This window comes from Halichoerus grypus, chromosome 7 (assembly GCF_964656455.1).
Source record: "Halichoerus grypus chromosome 7, mHalGry1.hap1.1, whole genome shotgun sequence".
Lineage (NCBI taxonomy): Eukaryota > Metazoa > Chordata > Mammalia > Carnivora > Phocidae > Halichoerus > Halichoerus grypus.
This window is the reverse complement of record NC_135718.1, coordinates 33,195,637-33,214,133: the sequence shown is the minus strand read 5'-3', so window position 1 is coordinate 33,214,133 and position 18,497 is coordinate 33,195,637. Positions and strand designations below refer to the sequence as shown.

General features: G+C 42.9%; 1 protein-coding gene and 1 long non-coding RNA gene across 2 annotated transcripts in view; one reads left to right on the top strand and one right to left on the bottom strand.

Moving 5' to 3' along the window:
* PDE6C (phosphodiesterase 6C) overlaps nt 1-18,497 on the top strand; it is a 48,423-nt gene that overhangs the window by 23,147 nt on the left and 6,779 nt on the right. Inside the window, exons 12-16 of the mRNA XM_036072486.2 lie at nt 2,912-3,058; nt 3,298-3,405; nt 3,800-3,909; nt 9,819-9,906; nt 17,028-17,128. Coding sequence (XP_035928379.1) covers nt 2,912-3,058; nt 3,298-3,405; nt 3,800-3,909; nt 9,819-9,906; nt 17,028-17,128 — 554 coding nt within the window. The remainder of the gene's footprint in view (nt 1-2,911; nt 3,059-3,297; nt 3,406-3,799; nt 3,910-9,818; nt 9,907-17,027; nt 17,129-18,497) is intronic.
* Nucleotides 8,338-14,977, bottom strand: LOC118523074 (uncharacterized). Its single transcript, XR_004910916.2, has 3 exons — nt 14,628-14,977; nt 13,103-13,293; nt 8,338-9,541 (listed from the first exon to the last, which is right to left on the bottom strand). It is a non-coding gene; the product is annotated as an uncharacterized LOC118523074 (long non-coding RNA).

The following is an 18,497-nucleotide window of genomic DNA, read 5'->3' as shown; positions in this document are numbered from 1 at the left end:
TAGCGAGTTTCTAGTGTCATGGATGCCAGTGGCAGTTTTGTTTTACAAGGAGGACTGAGTTAACCCGCGCTGATGCAGGCAAAGGAGGTGAGGCAAGTCCTCCCCCTACCTTCCCTCCTCTCTGGGACATTTCAGGAAGCCCTGCGGCTCACGATTATGCTGTAGATCCGGGGAGGACTTCCCAAAGAAGCACCTCCGTCACCCATCCTTAATTCCGTGTTGTTCATTCAGTCGGTAGTTACCGAGGTGCACTCTACCTTCCCGAGCACAAAAGGTAGTGCAGTCTGGTCCCATGTGGCTCAAGAAGGCCTGTTCATTATGGAGATAAAATACAGGCAATGATACGGCCCCGCGTGGACGAGTTTCCAGAGCGTGAGCACCAAAGGCCCAGGGAGGCCAAGGGCCTGCTTCTACTCATGCAAGATGGGAGCTGGGGCAAGGAGGCTTGATGGGAAAGCAGGGTTCGCCTGGGCAGAGGTTGAAGCCAGGGGCTTGGGGACGGCTGGAGGGGAGAAGGGGAAGCAAGACAGTACAGACCAGGACATGGGGACACAAGAGAGCATGTGGTCTTTGGGAAACTGAGGCCAGCTGCTGTGAGCCGGGGCGGGGGTGTGGGGGGAGGCCTGGTGGGCAGGCGGCAAGACCAAGATAGCCTGGCTCACGGGGACCCGGGAAAAGGCCCCCTCGGGTGCCCAGGGGACCCTTCTGGGAGTAGATGGAGCAAGCCAGCCTCAGCACGTGCCGGCAGAGCAGCTTCAGAGCGAGTGGGACCGCAGGCGCTCCCAACTGTCCTCATCATGGCTTAACTTTGTGGTTCCTGCCGAAAGGAGAAAGCTGGCCGTGGGTGCCCAGAGTTCCTACTTAGCGGATCAACCAAAAGCCTTTATTTTTTATTGACCCTCTGTACCACAGATTTTAAAACAACTGTTCTTCAAAACCTATAATTTTTGTACTAAACTACTCTTTTATTGGCTTGACTGTTACTGCAAATGGGGCCTGGGAGTCACACTTCTGAGAACGTCTTCCTTGGTTTCCTGCTAAAATGCACATTTACACTTTAGTGTGACTGAGTCTTTAATGCATTAAAATCATTTTTACATCTTATCTTCACTCTGCAAACTGTAGGGCTGAGACAAACCTCCAGCAGGGAGTCTGTGTGGCATGGGGTACTCCCTACCACACCCCGTTAACCTTCTCCCACTCCGATTTTTAAAAGATGTGCTTATTGTCTGTCTCTTCCCAAGAGAATGCATGTTTCAGGGTCAGTGACAGTGTCTGCTTTATTCATCCATAATGCCTACAACACAGATAGGAACCGATAAATGTCTGTTGAATGAATAAATGATAAATGAATGAGAGAAACAGAAGAACCTACATGAGCAAAGAAACTGGGAGGGTTTGGAGAGACAAAGAAGGTGACAAGAAGGAGTAGCAAAGGACATAGGTGGGTCCTATGAGAAAGGGGTTTTGTGAACTGAATCTCCATTAATTCTCTGTGATGCAGGCAGATGAAATTGCATTGCTTTTCAATTAAGACAGCAAAGACAAAAATGTTACTATTGTTATTCCCATTTCACAGATGAGAACACTGAGGCTTGTTCAGTCTGGGAGATGCAGCTAATCTGAACCCAGAACTGAAGGCTGGTCTCTTGGCTCCAAACCATTGCTTTACAGGGCGAAAAAAATCATCTCTGCCTAACCAGTCCGAGACTAGCACGGGTGAGAAAGAATCACAGGGTTCTGGGAGCCCCGGGGAAGGGAGAGAAGGACGAGGGTGAGAGACCAACCCAGACTCAGGGCTTAAGGGATGAGAAACCATAATTTTACTTAAAACAGCCATCTACCATTTGGTATTGAAATTTGTATAAAATAGAGCATGAAATATTTCCCCTGGGAAACCTTAAACTTGCTGAGGGACGTGGCCTTAGCACGGTGTAAAGGACTTAGGACAGGCTCAGTAAATACCCATTGGACCAAATTGCTCCTGCGTGCACATCTGGTGGACCCGCAAAGCTCTTGCTAGCTTCTCCCTCCTGGAGTTTTCTCTCTTCCTCTGCGATGGTCTCCTCCCTGCCTTCCACCAAATCAGCTGAATCCACATCCTTCCAGAATCTCTCTTACTCTAATTCCCCCTCCAGCCTGCCTTCAATTTCTTCCCCCAGCCCTGGGCCCTGGATGTTATGCTCTGTGAGTATTCTAAGCTCTCACCTTTCAATGATCTGTATTTTAGAACCATTTCAATAAGCTAAGTTCCCTAAGGGCGAGATCCACATTTTTATTTCCCTGGCTATGTCAATCATCATATGCCGAGTTCACTGTTTTATCCACAGTCCTCGATCCTAACAAGGTGTGGGGTGAATGAGGCGTCATTCATTCCATAGACATTTCCCAAGCACCTCCCTGGCACAGGCCCCGTGGACGCTGGGAGCCACGGCAAATAAGACACCTCGATCCCACGTGGCAGAGCCCACAGTCCACCGAGCAGGTAAAGAACAGGATAGGAATGAATTAAGCGATCGTTTACTGTTTCCCGAGTATTTCTGGAAGAGGAGAAAAGAGAAGTTGGGTACTGAAAATGGGCTGGGCTGTTGCAACGAAACATTTTCTTTAGCACCAGCGACAGAAAACAGCCACTGGGGATGGATTCGGAATTGAATTCCATCGCCCAGGAAGTTTCTTTATATAGCTGAGTCTCAGTGTCACCCTCTGGAAACTGGGGACGGTGGCGCAGGCTTGTTGTGAGGATCACACACGTCCCTCGCATGGCCCCGGGGCCCGGCACACAGAGGCTCGGGGGATTGCACGTGGTCCCCTTTCATGCTCATTCTGCTTTACGCCCCATGTAGAATAGAGGAGAGCAGAGGGGGTGAAGAGGCATGTAATCCAAAGCAGCCCGTCCTTGTCTCCACAGAAAGAGGACCTGCCGGACCCGCAGGCGGTGGACCTGTACGAATTCCGCTTCAGCGACTTCCCCATCACAGAGCACGAACTGATTAAGTGTGGGCTGCGGCTGTTTTTTGAAATCAATGTGGTGGAGAAATTCAAAGTACCCGTCAAGGTCAGATAGTGTTTAATTGAAAGTATTGTGAGATACCGGTGCTGCCCCCGCCTGTGTTTCCCATGGTTCAAAAGATTAACTTCCGTTTGGGTTTTCAGTGATTATTAACTTTGTAAATATATCAGCTTAAACCCTGTAAACAGGACCAACCTATCTTCTTAGATAAGATGGTCACAGACCTTCTAACCTTTAGAATTCAATTCCAAAGTCTGAATGGAGCTGTCTTGTTTGGGCGGCAGGTTCTGACCAGGTGGATGTACACGGTGAGGAAAGGGTACCGCTCCATCACCTACCACAACTGGAGGCATGGCTTCAATGTGGGGCAGACCATGTTCACTCTGCTCATGGTAGGTGCAGTGAACTGCAGACCACGGGGAACCTGCACGCTTCCCTCGCGAGCGTGATGACAAGTGGACAAGGTCCATCGTTTTAGATCAGTAATTTTGGATCCTATAAACCCCAAACTCCCCTGTAGATGATGCCAGGGAACACGGGTATCCCTGGGCACGTGGCTGGATTAGCCCGTAGCATTCACACACTTACCTCCTTAAAGGAAACGTCAGGTACCTGCTGGGTTTTGTAATTGCCGGGAATGAGCTGCAATACCCAAGATGTAAAGCCAATTTGCTCTAAAAACACAGCAGGTCATCTTCTCCTTTGCAGGCAGGCCTCAGTGCACCTGCTTAGAGGTGTATTCATCTAAGTAAATATATATATATATATATTTTTTTTTTTTTTTAGACAGGGAGACTAAAGAAATACTATACGGATCTTGAAGCCTTCGCCATGCTCGCTGCTGCCTTCTGCCATGACATTGACCACAGAGGCACCAATAATTTGTATCAGATGAAGTAAGTGACATGTACTGGTGACGCTTGAAGGCGCCTTGGGGGAGAAGAGAACCTGTTTCTGTCTCTTAGCTTTGTCAGCTCTTCTTTATCACGTTTAGGAAACTCAGGGCCACGATCTGTTCCCTCAGAGACTCAGCCCTCATGATAAATGTCTGCTCTTTCTCCCTGGATGCTTGCCGCCCACAGCCCCCTTCCCCCGTGGTTTTCATTTCTAGACGTGCCCTGCCTTATTCAGAAATGCCTTCACTCCTCCTTTCGCCAATGTGGTTAGTCAGAGTATGGAGTTCATATATGAAAGTGCACCAGCCTTGGGCTTACACGCGTACCCCGCCGTGGAACCCCAACCCCCAGCTCAAGCCAGAGGGCATTCCTTCCTGGGCTCACTCCCCTTCCCTCCCCTGGTTCCTCTGTGGCTCCCGAGCTCTCCGGCAGCTGGCCTGGCATCTTATCTTCACTGCCGCCTTCCCCTCCTGCCCCAACCGAGGGCAACAATGAGGGTGCGCGTTCTCAGCTCAGATAGATGTGGGCTCCCTGGGTTCACAAGTTGTAAGCCTCGACTTCCTCATCTGGAAAGTAAGAATTGTAACAATGGTACCTAACAAGTAAGATAGTTGTAAAGATTAAATGAGATCAGGCATATAAAGCATTCGGCTCATGGTAGCCTCTGGGCAGTAAATAAATACCGAGTATTATTATGATGTCACTGACACTCTTCAAAATTCATCAACAATGCCGGTGGCCAGCTGAGCTCCTTGATCATGGCTTTTAAGCTGCTCTGTTTGACTTAGACACACTGTATCCTCATCTCTGACACACCACCTACCCCTCTGCAGAGGCACCAGGCATTTTAGAGAGAATAAGCTTGGAAGTCTGGATTTGTGGGGTCCAACCACTTCCTGGTTGGGGAGTTTGGGCAAGTCACTTGGTCTATTTGAGATTCTGTTTGTGAACCACAGAAGGGGCAGGATATCCCACCCCTCAAAGACTGTTGTGGGAATCAAATGAAATTTGATCTGAAACCACATAGTAGGTGCTCAAGAACAATCTCCTCAGTGAATGAAAAGCGCCTTGCGAGCTGTGACTTCTCACCTTCAGCAACTCTAGCTATGGGGCTTTGTCTTGAAGAGAGGATTGGCACCGTGGCCTCGGGCAACGGACGGCTTCCTCTCCAGGGATTCGGGCGCGCCCCCTCCTCACTCCTGCACGCCAGGCTCCTGACAGTGCTGGGCTCCCTCCCTCTCCTCTGCTCGCCAGTGCAGGAGCCACCTCGGCTCCGAGGCAGCTCCCAGTCCTGCCCCACGCTAAGAACTTGGCACTCATCGCCTCCTTGAGGCCTCGCGGCACTCCCGCCTGGGAGCGACTGTCACCTCCCTCTTTTACTGAGGAAGAAACAAGCTCAGAGAGGCCAAGTCCAACTTGCCAGATTGGATGTGGCATCTGGCCTCCAGGAAGGACGCAGCGACCTCTGAGGTCTCTGCTTTGGCAGGGCACGTGGGGTCCGGGCGGGTCCCCCCGTCCATCAGCTGAACGTCTCCCGCCATTTCTCTCTGTGAGAATATGTGGCCGTGGAAGGACTGGGACCCGTGTGCAGGTTTTCCCGCTGCGGGCACCTCAGCACGGGTGTCCTTGGTTCTGGCAGCTCGGCTACGCCACCGTGCTCACACACAGTCTTGCTGCACGCTGTCCTTCAGTAGTGATGCTCGCTGAGGCTCTTCACATCCCTGTTGTTCTGGAAGAATTGCTCAGGAGTCCACAGAGATATGGAGACATGACATTGGCAAAAGCAGTTCATGAAAAGGTTGAATGAAACACGATTATTATTCCCATATCGATGGTGACAAATCAGGTCGCCATGGAGGGTGACATGAAGCAGCCGGGGACACAGATGACTCTGCTTCCTGGCTGGACCTTGTGCCCGTGGTCCGATTTCTTGTCTCCAAAATGTCTGGCCCCCTTGGTTCTGGTTTCCACCCTCGTGAGCCAGCCTTAGCCCACCCTCTGACAATGCCTTAAAAACCTTGCGATTTTCAGATGTCTCTTGTTCCCTCTGGCTCTCCTGTTCCCTTTGTTCCCTTCACTTTGCCAGCCAGTTTGTTTTCTGCTTCACTCGTGTCTAAGCTTACTGATTCCTTCGTTCCTTTCACCCCCTCTTCTCGTTTAAGTTTTCAGCCCTCTTGTCTTTCTGCCTCTTTACTCTCCTCCATCTTGTCCCCAAAGAAACGCCGTTACCGGGACAAAAATATGAGGAATGTTAGAATTTATCCCATCCCGCATCCAACGCAGGCCTCTCCTCGACTGCCTTCCTCCCGACGTCCTCGAGTCCACATCCGGTTTTTCCCATAATGGCCCACAGGCCACACCGCTCTTCTCTTAGGTGATTCTGATGGTTGGATGTTCTTCATGATACTGAACTGAAATTGGTCTCCCTATCACATCTGTCTGTCCCATTCAGGTCTCTCTCTGGAGCTGCTAGAATATGTATAATTTCTCAACCACAGGCCATTCCTTCATATTAAAGAGAATTCTCTCTTCTCCCCGCTCCTTTCCTGGTCGCACACACCCAGTTGTTTAAACCATTTTATATGTAACAGTTTCCACACATGTCTTTTATCTGCTATTCTTCTGTGAATCCAGTCTAGTGTTTTTATGTCATTCTTTAAATGCGGGTCTTAGGGTTTAACACAATAATCCAGATGGGATCTGAAGTGGTTTATATTTCATCTTAATTAAATTTCATCTTCTTGATTCTTCATTTCACTCTTAATTGAAATCGCCATTTGTCACACTCTGTCAGCCAATGGATTTGTTATTTTTTCCAGTTTTTTATCATTGGAAAATTAGTCATGATTTCCATTAATATTCATTCAAGTCACTGATAAAAATTATGCATCAGAACAAGAGCAAGGGCAAAATTTGGGGGCCCAGGGTTTCCAGCCTGGAAACCTACTCCCAGGGTTGAAGACAGTCAGTTAAGCACACTCATTGGGCTCTGCCGCCCAGCTGTGTGAGTGGATACACTCACTATTGCAGCACCTACTGCAGATATCCTGAGGTGTCCTGTCAACTGCTTCGCTGAAATCCAGACACAGGGGGTCCATGGCCTTCCGCTCCCACCAACCCTGTCACAGAAGTGTCCATAACATCAACCTGGCCTCATGTTCTCCTTCTAAACCTTCTCTGGGATTTCCTAATGATTATTCTGTAAGTGCTCACAAACTCCGAAATAGTTTAAACTGTTTCAGAGATAAAGGTCAATCTTCCTGTTCTGTCATCTACAGATTGTGTCATTTTCGGCTTCTTAAATTTTAGGATAAAATTTACTTGTATCCAGTCTTCAGTCATCTCCTCCACCACCTCAAAATTCTCCAGGGAATACTGACAGTGGTGGCCCCCCCCCCACTATAATCCTCAGATTTCTTCAGGAAGTTGGGATGTTACTCATCTACCTTAAAAGAAACCCTTAGCACTTTCTTACCAACACTTGCCCTTGTTGTAGTCTTAATTTCCAAAAATCATTCTTGAAAAGACCAGGAAAACTGGTAGGTTGGCTAGTCAAGTCACACCATGATCTCTGTTGCTTGAGTTTCTCTCCTTTGGTTATTTTTCTCCCGGGACAGTCACACAGTCTAAACTAGCTATTTTCCATACTTCAAGCTTACTGTTGCCAGACTTCCAAAATTCAGAGAATTATTGATGGGTGGTGTGATTTAAAGATTTTATTTATTTATTTATTTATTTATTTGACAGAGAGAGAGAGAGACAGCGAGAGAGGGAACACAAGCAGGGGGAGTGGGAGAGGGAGAAGCAGGCTTCCCGCGGAGCAGGGAGCCCGACGCGGGGCTCAATCCCAGGACCCTGGGATCATGACCTGAGCCAAAGGCAGACGTTTAACGACTGAGCCACCCAGCCACCCCGATGGGTGGTGTGATTTAAAAAAATATTTTTTCTCAGTATCCCATGGAAACTTTTAATAACATCTCTGAAATTTACCTTAAAAATATCTTGCCAAATTCATTTTCTCTCCAAATGTCTATACATATGTGTGTGTGTCTATGTATGTATATAAATTAGTTCTTTTTCTTTTTACCGAACCATCTGTGAGTCATGCAGACATCATGACATTTTACCCCGAAATGTTTCAGCATGTATCTCCTAAGAATAAGGGAGACATTTGCCCATAGAAACACAACATGATGATCACCCTGAGGAAATTTAACATTGGTACAATACTATTATCCAATATAGAATGTTTATTCAAATGATTCCAATTTTCCCAATAATGTCCTTTATAGCTTTTTATCCCCTCTGATTCAGGATCTAATCCAGGATCACCCCTTGTGTTTGGTTGTCCAGTATTTTTAATCTCTTTGATCTGGAATAGCTCCTCAACCTTCTTGTGTCTTTCTGAATATTGCCATTTTTGAGTCTAGGCCAGTTCTGGTGCAGGAAAGCCCTCAATTTGGGTTTTCCCAATGGTTTCCTGATTACCAGACTCAGGGTAAACATTTTTGGTGGGAATTCAACATGGATGATGCCCTTCTCAGCACATCAGGAGGCCCATGATAGCAATTTGTCCCATTATTTATGAGGTTTAGTTAAATTATTTATGGGCAATATCCAGGAGATCTCTTTATGTAAAGGTACATTTTCTCCTTTGTATTAATAAGTAATTGGGAAGGTGTTATTCCGAGACTGGGTGTATCGCTAACTCCCCAGAAATCTTTCTTGATTTTAAACCCAAAGGAATTAAAGACACCATTCTTTTCTGACTGGAATCAAGCTTTAATTAATTTTTTAAATCTCCAGCACTGACACAGAGGAGGTATTTAAATATGGGCTAAAATTATCATCAATTATCATATTGCTCAGACACAGTCTGATTGTTCCCTAACTAGTGCATGTGGGTTACCAGACTTGTTAGTGACCTGTTAACTATCTCCTCTACTCCCTAAAGTTCTGTTCTTTCTGAAATAAGATGAAACTTCTCTACTAAGGCTGCCTCCCCTATCTCTGATTTCTTCCTTTCTTAAAATTATTTATTCGTTCCATATTTCTATAACAAAGTCTTCACGTTACCTGTGTAAGCCTTTGGCCTCAGCCTCTCTCCATCACTTCCTCTCTCTCCCTGTTATTTTCGAGGGTTTCCCCTTCCTCAAACAGAAAGACTTGAAGGAAGACAGGGCACCCAAGACTGCAGTCCCCACTTATAGAAAGCTGTGACCTAACCATTAACAAATGGGAATTTTAACTTTAAAATTGATATCCCTGTCCTGAAGGAGGAAAGAAATGATCACTTTATAATCATTTTTATTTTGGTTCCTGGAAATTCTTTTTTTTAAAGATTTTATTTATTCATTTGAGAGAGAGAGTGAGAGAGAGCTTGAGAGTGGGGGGAGAGGGAGAGGGAGAAGCAGGCTCCCCACTGAGCAGGGAGCCTGATGCGGGGCTCGATCCCAGGACCCTGAGATTATGCCCTGACCCGAAGGCAGATGCTTAGCCGACTGAGCCACACAGGTGCCCCAGTTCCTGGAAATTCTTAATAAACATTTTCCATGCAAATGATCTGTGGGCCTTCAACAGGTTTGTTCCATGTTCTGAGAGTCGCAGGCCAGTGCCGTAAGCTCCAGGGAACCTAAAGATTTTAAAGATGCAGGGGATGAACCAAACTTCCTAATTTAAATAATTCAGTCATTTTATGCATTCAACAAATTAGTTTTTTTAGAGTTTTTTTAAAGAGCGTATTCTCATGTTCTAAATCTAAAACATCAGTCCCGATGTGTTACTTTCGATCATTTCACAGTCATTAGAGGAGAGGGAGAAGGAAGAAATGGAAAACGTCCTCAGAGAGTAAAGACTCTATACTGTAATGTCTAAGCAGCTAAACTTACGGCATATCCTCTTCCTCCTAGATCCACGTCTCCATTAGCAAAGCTGCATGGATCTTCCATTCTGGAGAGGCACCACCTGGAGTACAGTAAGACTCTCCTGCAGGACGAGGTACATGAGCCTTTCTCCAGGGCAGCTCAGAAGCTCTGGATCAAAGCAATAACCCAAGAAAATGCTTAGAAAGAGGATGGCCTTGAGTTATGGCAGTTGACAGCCTATACCCTTACTGAAGTCAGTTGCTAGAAATGGCTATCTTGCAAGTGTTTTGAACAACCAGTTTGGAAGGAGCAGAGATAGAAAAGAGCCAGGGAAAGACAAAATCTCTGTGGGTCCATGGAGAAAGAAGAAAAAGCTTATGTGGATGTGAGAGGGCCCTGTGCATCCTAAGGTGTATATATATACATATATATATATGGAAAAGGGAAAGGAGGCTAGATAGCCAATGATTTTCTTATTCATGGGGCATGCCCTGTGAGGCTTTGTACCTCTGAGGAAGTTAAGCTTTGGTAGCGGGGTAAGCATGAAATCAGCATATAAGACAGAAACAGACAACTGCCGTCAGAGAGGCACTGGTAATGCTCTGAGATTCTAGAAGGAGATCCCACATTTAGGAGTAGGCAGGGCATAGGGGAGCAGAGGGGTGGGATAGGGACAGCTTTGTGCAGGAAGCTTGGTCTTGAATTCACTTTGATTTGCACATGTCATGTACTACTAACATTCCATAGGAGGCCGTCATTCTTCCTTTTATGAATTTTATTTAAGGGGTATATAGGCTTGTGGAAAAGTTGTGGATATATAATATAGTTATACTTTAAACAAATCTCTTGAGAAGGTTCCAAACCAAAACTGATTAAAACGAGTCCTTATTAGATGGAGGGAAACACTTGTCATAGCAGAGAACTTGTTTAGAATCACACGTGCTCAGTTGGGAGAAATAAGCCCTCCGGGGGGTGGAGCTTTTCTCAGTTTCTGTAACAATCTTTTATTAAGGGCTCAGGGAAGGAACATACAGAAATATGCTCAAGTCTAGAGATAACACTAAATTCTCCCAAATAATGTAAAGAAAGCCAAGTGGGGAAACTTGTAAGGCAGAGTGACCAAGCAGAAAGGTGGAAAAAGAAAAAACAAAACAAAACAAAACTTGAGTGTTTTTAATAGCCTGTGATAGATGCCGCACCCAGACAGGGGGACCCAGACCGAGTGCATCAGAATTCACGGGGCGGGGGTGCACAGAATGTTAAAAACAGTTCCTAGGCTTCATTTTGCACTTACTGATGGGGCTTTCTGGGATTCTGGCCCAGGAATTTGCATTTTTAGGTTTTTTTTTTTTAAGATTTTATTTATTTATTTGAGAGAGAGAGAGACATAGAGCCAGCAAGAGCATGAGTGGGGGGTGGTGGGGAGGCAGAAGGAGAGGGAGAAGCAGAATCCCCGCTGAGCAGGGAGCCTGATGCAGGGCTTGATCCCAGGACCCTGAGATCATGAGGCCTGAGCCAAAGGCAGACGCTTAACCCACTGAGCCACCCAGGCGCCTCATGCATTTTTAATGAGAATGATAATTCTGGTGTACAGCCAGAACCTCTCCCTGCAGTAGTGTTTATAACATAAAAATGATGATATTATTTGTTCTATGAAAATTAAAAGGAATAGAATTGAAAGTAATTCAGGAAGACAAGAATAAATTGCTGTTACTAATTTGTTATGAGTCTTTGTTGGGACAATCTTATATTTTTGAGTAAGAATTTTCTCTACTTTTTATAATCAGTGGTGTCACTGATTATGTGACACCACAAGCAGGTAGTGTCGAATATAAATTATTATTTAATTTTACATGTTCCTACTAAAGCAAAATATATTTTAAGAACTTCAGCCAAGGGGACCCTGGGTGGCTCAGTCGGTTAAGCGTCTGCCTTTGGCTCAGGTCATGATCTCAGGGTCCTGGGCTCGAGCCCACATTGGGCTCCCTGCTCAGTGGGGAGTCTGCTTCTTCCTCTGACTACAGCTCCCCCTGCTTCTGCTCTCTCTCTCTCTGTCAAATAAATAAATAAAATCTTAAAAAAAAAAAAAAAACAACTTCAACCAAGTGTTTAAATGCTTAACATTGGGGGGGGGTAGGAGGGTGGGGGTGGGGTGGGGGTCCTCGTATCTCATACGGTTTTCTGGAATTTAAAGGTTTATAATAGACTTGTTGTTTTCCATCTTTTTAAATGTTATTTACTCTGGAGTCTGAAACTGGTTTTGATGGCTATATAAAGGCTTATTATTCTTTCTAAAAAGTCATACTACATCTCAGTAATCCATACCACCTTGACAAGGACCTGTCTACAATGCTATCCAACCTGCTAATTGCAAACTTACAAGGCCTGTAAATAGAGTCGCTAGGCAATGCAATCACAGAGCTTTTTATGAGCAGGCAAATGGAACGCTAAGAAAAATGAAATTTTTAGCCATCAGATGTTCTTTTTACACTTTTGGGAGACAGTATTGTTGTTTCATTTACTTTTTTGTATAAAGAAAATATTTGCGGGGCGCCTGGGTGGCTCAGTCGTTAAGCGTCTGCCTTCGGCTCAGGTCATGATCCCAGGGTCCTGGGATCGAGCCCCACATCGGGCTCCCTGCTCAGCGGGAGGCCTGCTTCTCCCTCTCCCACTCCCCCTGCTTGTGTTCCCTCTCTCGCTGTGTCTCTCTCTGTCAAAAAATAAATAAAATCATTAAAAAAAAGGAAAAAAAAAAAAAAGAAAATATTTGCATTAAAAGCATTTAAATAAGGGCATCCTCATGATTTATATAACAATTTTGACATTTAGTGGTCATTACTCAGCCATTTTGTTTTGCATATTATGAGGCTTGGAATTAAAATGTCCTTACGTCCTAGTAGAGTGGGATTCACAGTTCTGAGGATTAAGAACCACCTGTATTCCAAACCAGACAGAAGTCCACTCTTTCACCTGAGTCAACAGGTGAAAAACTTGCTAGTCAAATTTGTAAGAGTATAAACTTTAATGCCATCATGTATTGTAGAAACAACAAAATGAATTGCTCAGCTTAACAGAACTGTTATTCAAAACACTTCCTTACAGAGTTTATGATAATTCTATTTATGCTTTTCCATACCAACTTCATCCTATACAAAGGAGTGAGGAAGCAATGAAATATCCTGTGTATGGTCCCATCGAGCCATGAACACGCTGGCAGTGTCTTCTGATGGGTATTGCAGGTACCACACTGAAGGCTGGAACAGCCTGTACTTTCCCCAGCCTCACCTCACCTGAAAGCCCTACTCAGGATGTATTGGAGTCATTCCTACCTATTTTGGTGTACTGTTCAGAATTGATATGTTTACTGCCATTTTAATAGGAGAGGAGAACAAACACAGACTCTTTCTGTGGGCGAGCGAGAGCAGCTGAGCACGCCTGGGCCCCGCTGGAGTCAGCTGGGAAACGGGCCTCCTCTCATGCTCTGGGGCACCTGTCCCCCCCTTAGGTTTTCAGCACAGTCCTTGGGAAAACAAATGGAATATTACATACATACATGTTCTTAAAATCGATGACTCCATAGTGGTTGTAAAAATTACACTTGCAAATACAAAAACTCAACGACAGGGAAAAACTAAAAAACAAATATAAAAAAATTATTTCAAATACTATCACTCAAAAAATTGCTATTTCAGTACCACCTGATGAACTTCATTGTGGCCACCTGTGAGTATACAGGCAGGATGGAAACAGTTTTAGAAAAATGGGATCATACTATCCAAGCTTTTTTTTTTTAAAGTCAGTTATGTTTTTAAAATCACCTTATTAAAGTATAATATGTGTACAATAAACTGCACCCCTTCAATGTGTATAATTTTGAGTTTATATAATTTTATACACCTAAGAAACCACCACCACAATCAAGATATAGAACATTTCTATCACCCCAAACCATTCCTCATGCCCCTTTGCAGTGCGTACCTCTCTGCTTCCAGCCCTAGACAACTGTTGAAATGCTTTCAGTCACTATAAATTAGTTTAGATTTTTGTAGATTTTATGTAAATGCAATTATACAAGTACTCTTTTGTGCTGGCTTCTTTCATACAAAGCAATAATTCTGAGATGTGTCTGCGTTGTATATATCAGTGATTCATTCCTTTTCATTGCTGATTAGTTTTCCATTTATCTTTATGTAATTCTATTTGAATTTAATAGAAGAAACATTTTGGAAATGGAAGGAATTGCAGAGCTTTAGACACTGTGTCTTTAAACAAGAGATACTAGCTCTTAAAGAGCCCTCTACAATGAACAAATGACTGAGAAATTGTGAAAAACTATAGCTCAGCATTTAGAATTTTGATATTTTTAGACTATATGTATTAACTTTATACTATCTATTAACTCACTATAAAACATGAAGCAATGAAAATACTTCTGCTTCTTCCCACATCTTTGTCTCTGTTTTGTAAGGTGTTTATTATCATTAGCATTTTTTTACCATTATCAGTATTTATAAAATTCACATGTTGCTCGATAATTTCCACACACTTACATACAACACAGGTGCTCATCAGGACAAGCGCACTCCTTAATCCCCATCCCCTATTTCCTCCGTGCCCCCACCCTTTCCCCTCCAGTAACCATTGGTTTGCTCTCTGTAGTTAAGTCTGTTTCTTGGTTTGCCTCTCTCTCTCTCTTCTTTTCCATGATCATTTGTTTTGTTTCTTAAATTTCACATATGAGTGAAATCATACGGTATTTGTCTTTCTCTGACTTATTTCACTTAGCATAATACTCTCTAGCTCCAACACAATTGTTTATTCTTAATTCTACTTTTAAATGGGCCCAATACTTACAATCAATCCTTTTACTCTGGCTTCTCCATTCCTCTGTATTTTATTTTGACTCACATGTTGATTGGCTAGGTTTTTGTTAAATGGTAGTTTTTCCAAGAGAGGCTAAAGTAAGTACATGCTTAAGAATACCTGTTTGTTACATTTGTTTTTGAAGATCAGTTTGGCGGGACATAAAGGTCTTGCGTCACGCTTTTTCTCAGAAATTGGAGGACATTGCTTCACTGTCTTTTGGCATTGAAGTATTGCCCTGAAGAGCTGTATATGGCTAATCTTTTTTGTCTTACATGTGACTTGCTTTTTCTGCATAGATGTTCATCTGATACTTAATTCTTCATATTTTATTTATTTTTTAAAGATTTTATTTATTGATTTGACAGAGACAGATATAGCGGGAACGGGAGCACAAGCAGGGGGAGTGGGAGAGGGAGAAGCAGGCTTCCCGCCGAGCAGGAAGCCCGATGCGGGGCTCGATCACAGGACGCTGGGATCATGACCTGAGCCGAAGGCAGATGCTTAACGACTGAGCCACCCGGGCGCCCCAATTCTTCATATTTTAGTAACGTCATCTGGATGTCTTGGTGTTGATCATCTTGTATTAATTTTTTCCTGCTCTAATCACTTGGCTCTGCCTTAGCTTACTAAAAAAAAAAAAAAAAAAAAAAAAGCATGTGTGTATATATGTTTATTAACTCAATTTGTTCCCAAAAATTTTATTGGAGCTTCCAAAAATACAAAAACAAGGGTGGGAGGGGGTTAAAGAAAAAGAAATAGGACTACTGGAAAAATAAAATGAAGATGAATTATAGTAAAGTCCCAAAATGTATACAGCGAAAGGTATAAGACATGGGCCCCAAATTTGGTCAAGGGCTTTCTAGCCACTAATATAAAACAGAAGCAGGATCTTTTATATGAATCTATATCCATAGGTTATAAAGAAACTACTTAGAAGCTCTTCTTTTAAGATCCTTAGATATGAAAGAAAAGAGAAAATAAAAAGTATATAGAATTAAGACAGGGTTTTTTCAATTAGGAGATTTGTCCATGTTTTTAGATGAAAGTGAAAATGAGTGAGAAGGGGCACCTGGGTGGCTCAGTCGGTTAAGCATCTGCCTTTGGCTCAGGTCATGATCCCAGAGTCCTGGGATCAAGGCCCAGGTCTTCGGGCTCCCTGCTCAGCGGGGAGCCTGCTTCTCTCTCTCCCTCCGCCTGCTGCCCGCCCCCCCCCCCGCTTGTGCTCTCTCTCTCTCTCTGTCAAATAAATAAATAAAATCTTTAAAAAGAAAATGAGAAAAAAAGATAAGAATGTGATTCAGGTCTATATATGTACTTTATAACCGTCAACTTCATTTGGCAAAACAACTATACATCTGTCCTTTGGCCTGTATGCCTAAAATGATTTATTTGGAATATGAGACCTTTTGCAAAATGATACATATTGTTACAGTACTATTAACTAGGTGTAGTTTGTTGTTTAAAATGATGTAATCATCAAGGGACCCCTGGGTGGCTCAGTTAGTTAAGTGTCTGCCTTCAGCTCAGGTCATGATCCCAGGGTCCTGGGATCGAGCCCCGCATCGGGCTCCCTGCTCAGCAGGGGAGCCCGCTTCTCCCTCTGCCTGCCACTCCCCCTGCTTGTGTGTGCTCTCTCTCTCTCCCCCCCATCTCTCTCTCCCTGTCTCTCTCTCTGACAAATAAATAAAATCTTAAAAATAAATAAAATAAAATAATGTACTCATCAAAATGATACATATTAGAATATGAGAGCTTTTAAAAACCACTCCCAAATTTACTCTCATTTTCTAGGACACTATAAAGCTGATCCACATATGAGATTATTAGTGGGAAACTCTTTGAAGAAAGGTCTAGTTAAGTTTTTGTAAAATATAATTGCAAGAAAACATTTTAAGAACAACTTGAGAGGATTTCATTATTTTTTTCTGATATATACATGAGTACTAGTGTAACTTGTAGTTTCTGAAAGTTTTCCAACAACTTCTATGATTACTCTAAAATTATCTGGTGGATAATTCAGCATATCTAACAATGGGATATACCAGATATTCTTTATTAAAGCTCCTCCATTAATACAAGCAAAATTAAAATTTATTGTTATATTTATAAATGATCCTGGAGAAAACACTTTTATTTCCTCCCCAAACTTATACACTGATTACAAGAATATTTGCTAAGAATATCTATTTTTATAGTTTAAATTACCTTACTCAAAGTATAGGGGTAACTTAACCCAAGAGAGAAAGCTAAAAGCTTTCTTCCATGCTAATTATCTTTATTTTGTTAGGCATAGTTTGGTTTATTTGTTGAATCAAAGGCAAATTAATGTTTGCACTTTACTGTGATTTTTTTTAAATAGTCCCATTTATGTGAATTTTTATCTTACAGAGTTTAAATATCTTCCAGAACCTAAATAAACGCCAGTTTGAAACAGTTATTCATTTGTTTGAAGTTGCAATAATAGCAACTGACCTGGCTTTATATTTCAAGTAAGTACAGAACTCCCTTACGCTCTACGTGTTTCTGCCTTACGTAAATGACCCACTGCATTCAAGTTAAAAGGCATTTCTTCACACACACATTTATTCACTTTCCTTTTGGATCATCAGTAGAATACCCTCAAGGTACCTGATAATTTACTAGACATCTGAAAACATATTTTAAAAAACTAACCTCCTAATGTCAATTAGTTTGTTGTCTGAAGAAGTTTGAACTGAAGGATGTACAGCAAGGTTGGTGCATTGCCCAGAGAGTGATGCCACACAGCCTTAGGAGGTGATCTTGGTCCTGGTGGATTCATCATGGTCCAGGGTCTGATATTTAGAGTTGCAGGATCAGACATTTGATTCTTCTGGAACCTGGGAGCTAAAAAATCTTGGTGATACTGATGCACATTAACCAAACTCACATAATTCTGAGTTACATACAGCAGAGCACTAGCCTATCTACAATAATAATAACCAAGGAGACCAGAGACTCCAAGCTTCTGCCCATTTTCTTGTCAGTGAACTATAAAGTTGTTGGTGAAAACAGATTAGAACAAGGTGAACTAGCTATAATGTCCAACTCTTTAATGACTTAGATGGGTAGTATCAAATTGTGCCTCTCTGGTCCTTCTTAATTAAAAATTTAGTTATTCTATAGTCCGAAGATGAAGACAGATACTTAGAATAACATAATTGATATCCAAACATCCATAACCCAGATTCAACAAATGCTAAGATTTTGCCACACCCATCTGAGATCTTTTTTTTTTTATGGAAAAAAAAAGTAATGCAATCGAGGCATCCCATCTCATTCCACAAAAAGCCCCTCCTTCTCCCTCACAGATACCATCATTCTGATGTTGATGTGTACTCATCCTTTCCATCCATGTTTTTATATTGTTTGAAAATTGTCCATAAATGGTATCCTACTGTACATACTTTTCTACAACTTGCTTTTTCATGTAACATTATGTTTTAAAGATTTACTTTGGTGGTAAATGAAGATCCAGTTCATTAGTTTTAACTGTATATTCAACTTTATGAAGATGCCACAATGAATTCAGCTGTTCTTCTACACATGGATATTTAGATCATTTCTAACTTTTCATTATTGTTGACAATGCTGTATTGCATATCCTTGTACACATGTGAGTTTCTCTAATGTACATGCCTAGAAATGGGATTGCTATAGGGTTTGCAAATCTTCAGTCTTAATACTACATTGCAAAACTGCACTCCTGAGTAGTTTTCCCAATTTAAATTCCCACCAGCAGTGTGCAAGAGTTTCTGTTATCCCGTATCTAGACTACCTTTGATGTGGGCACACTTACATCTATTCACTTATTTATCTTGTCAATTTGAGTAGAGATGG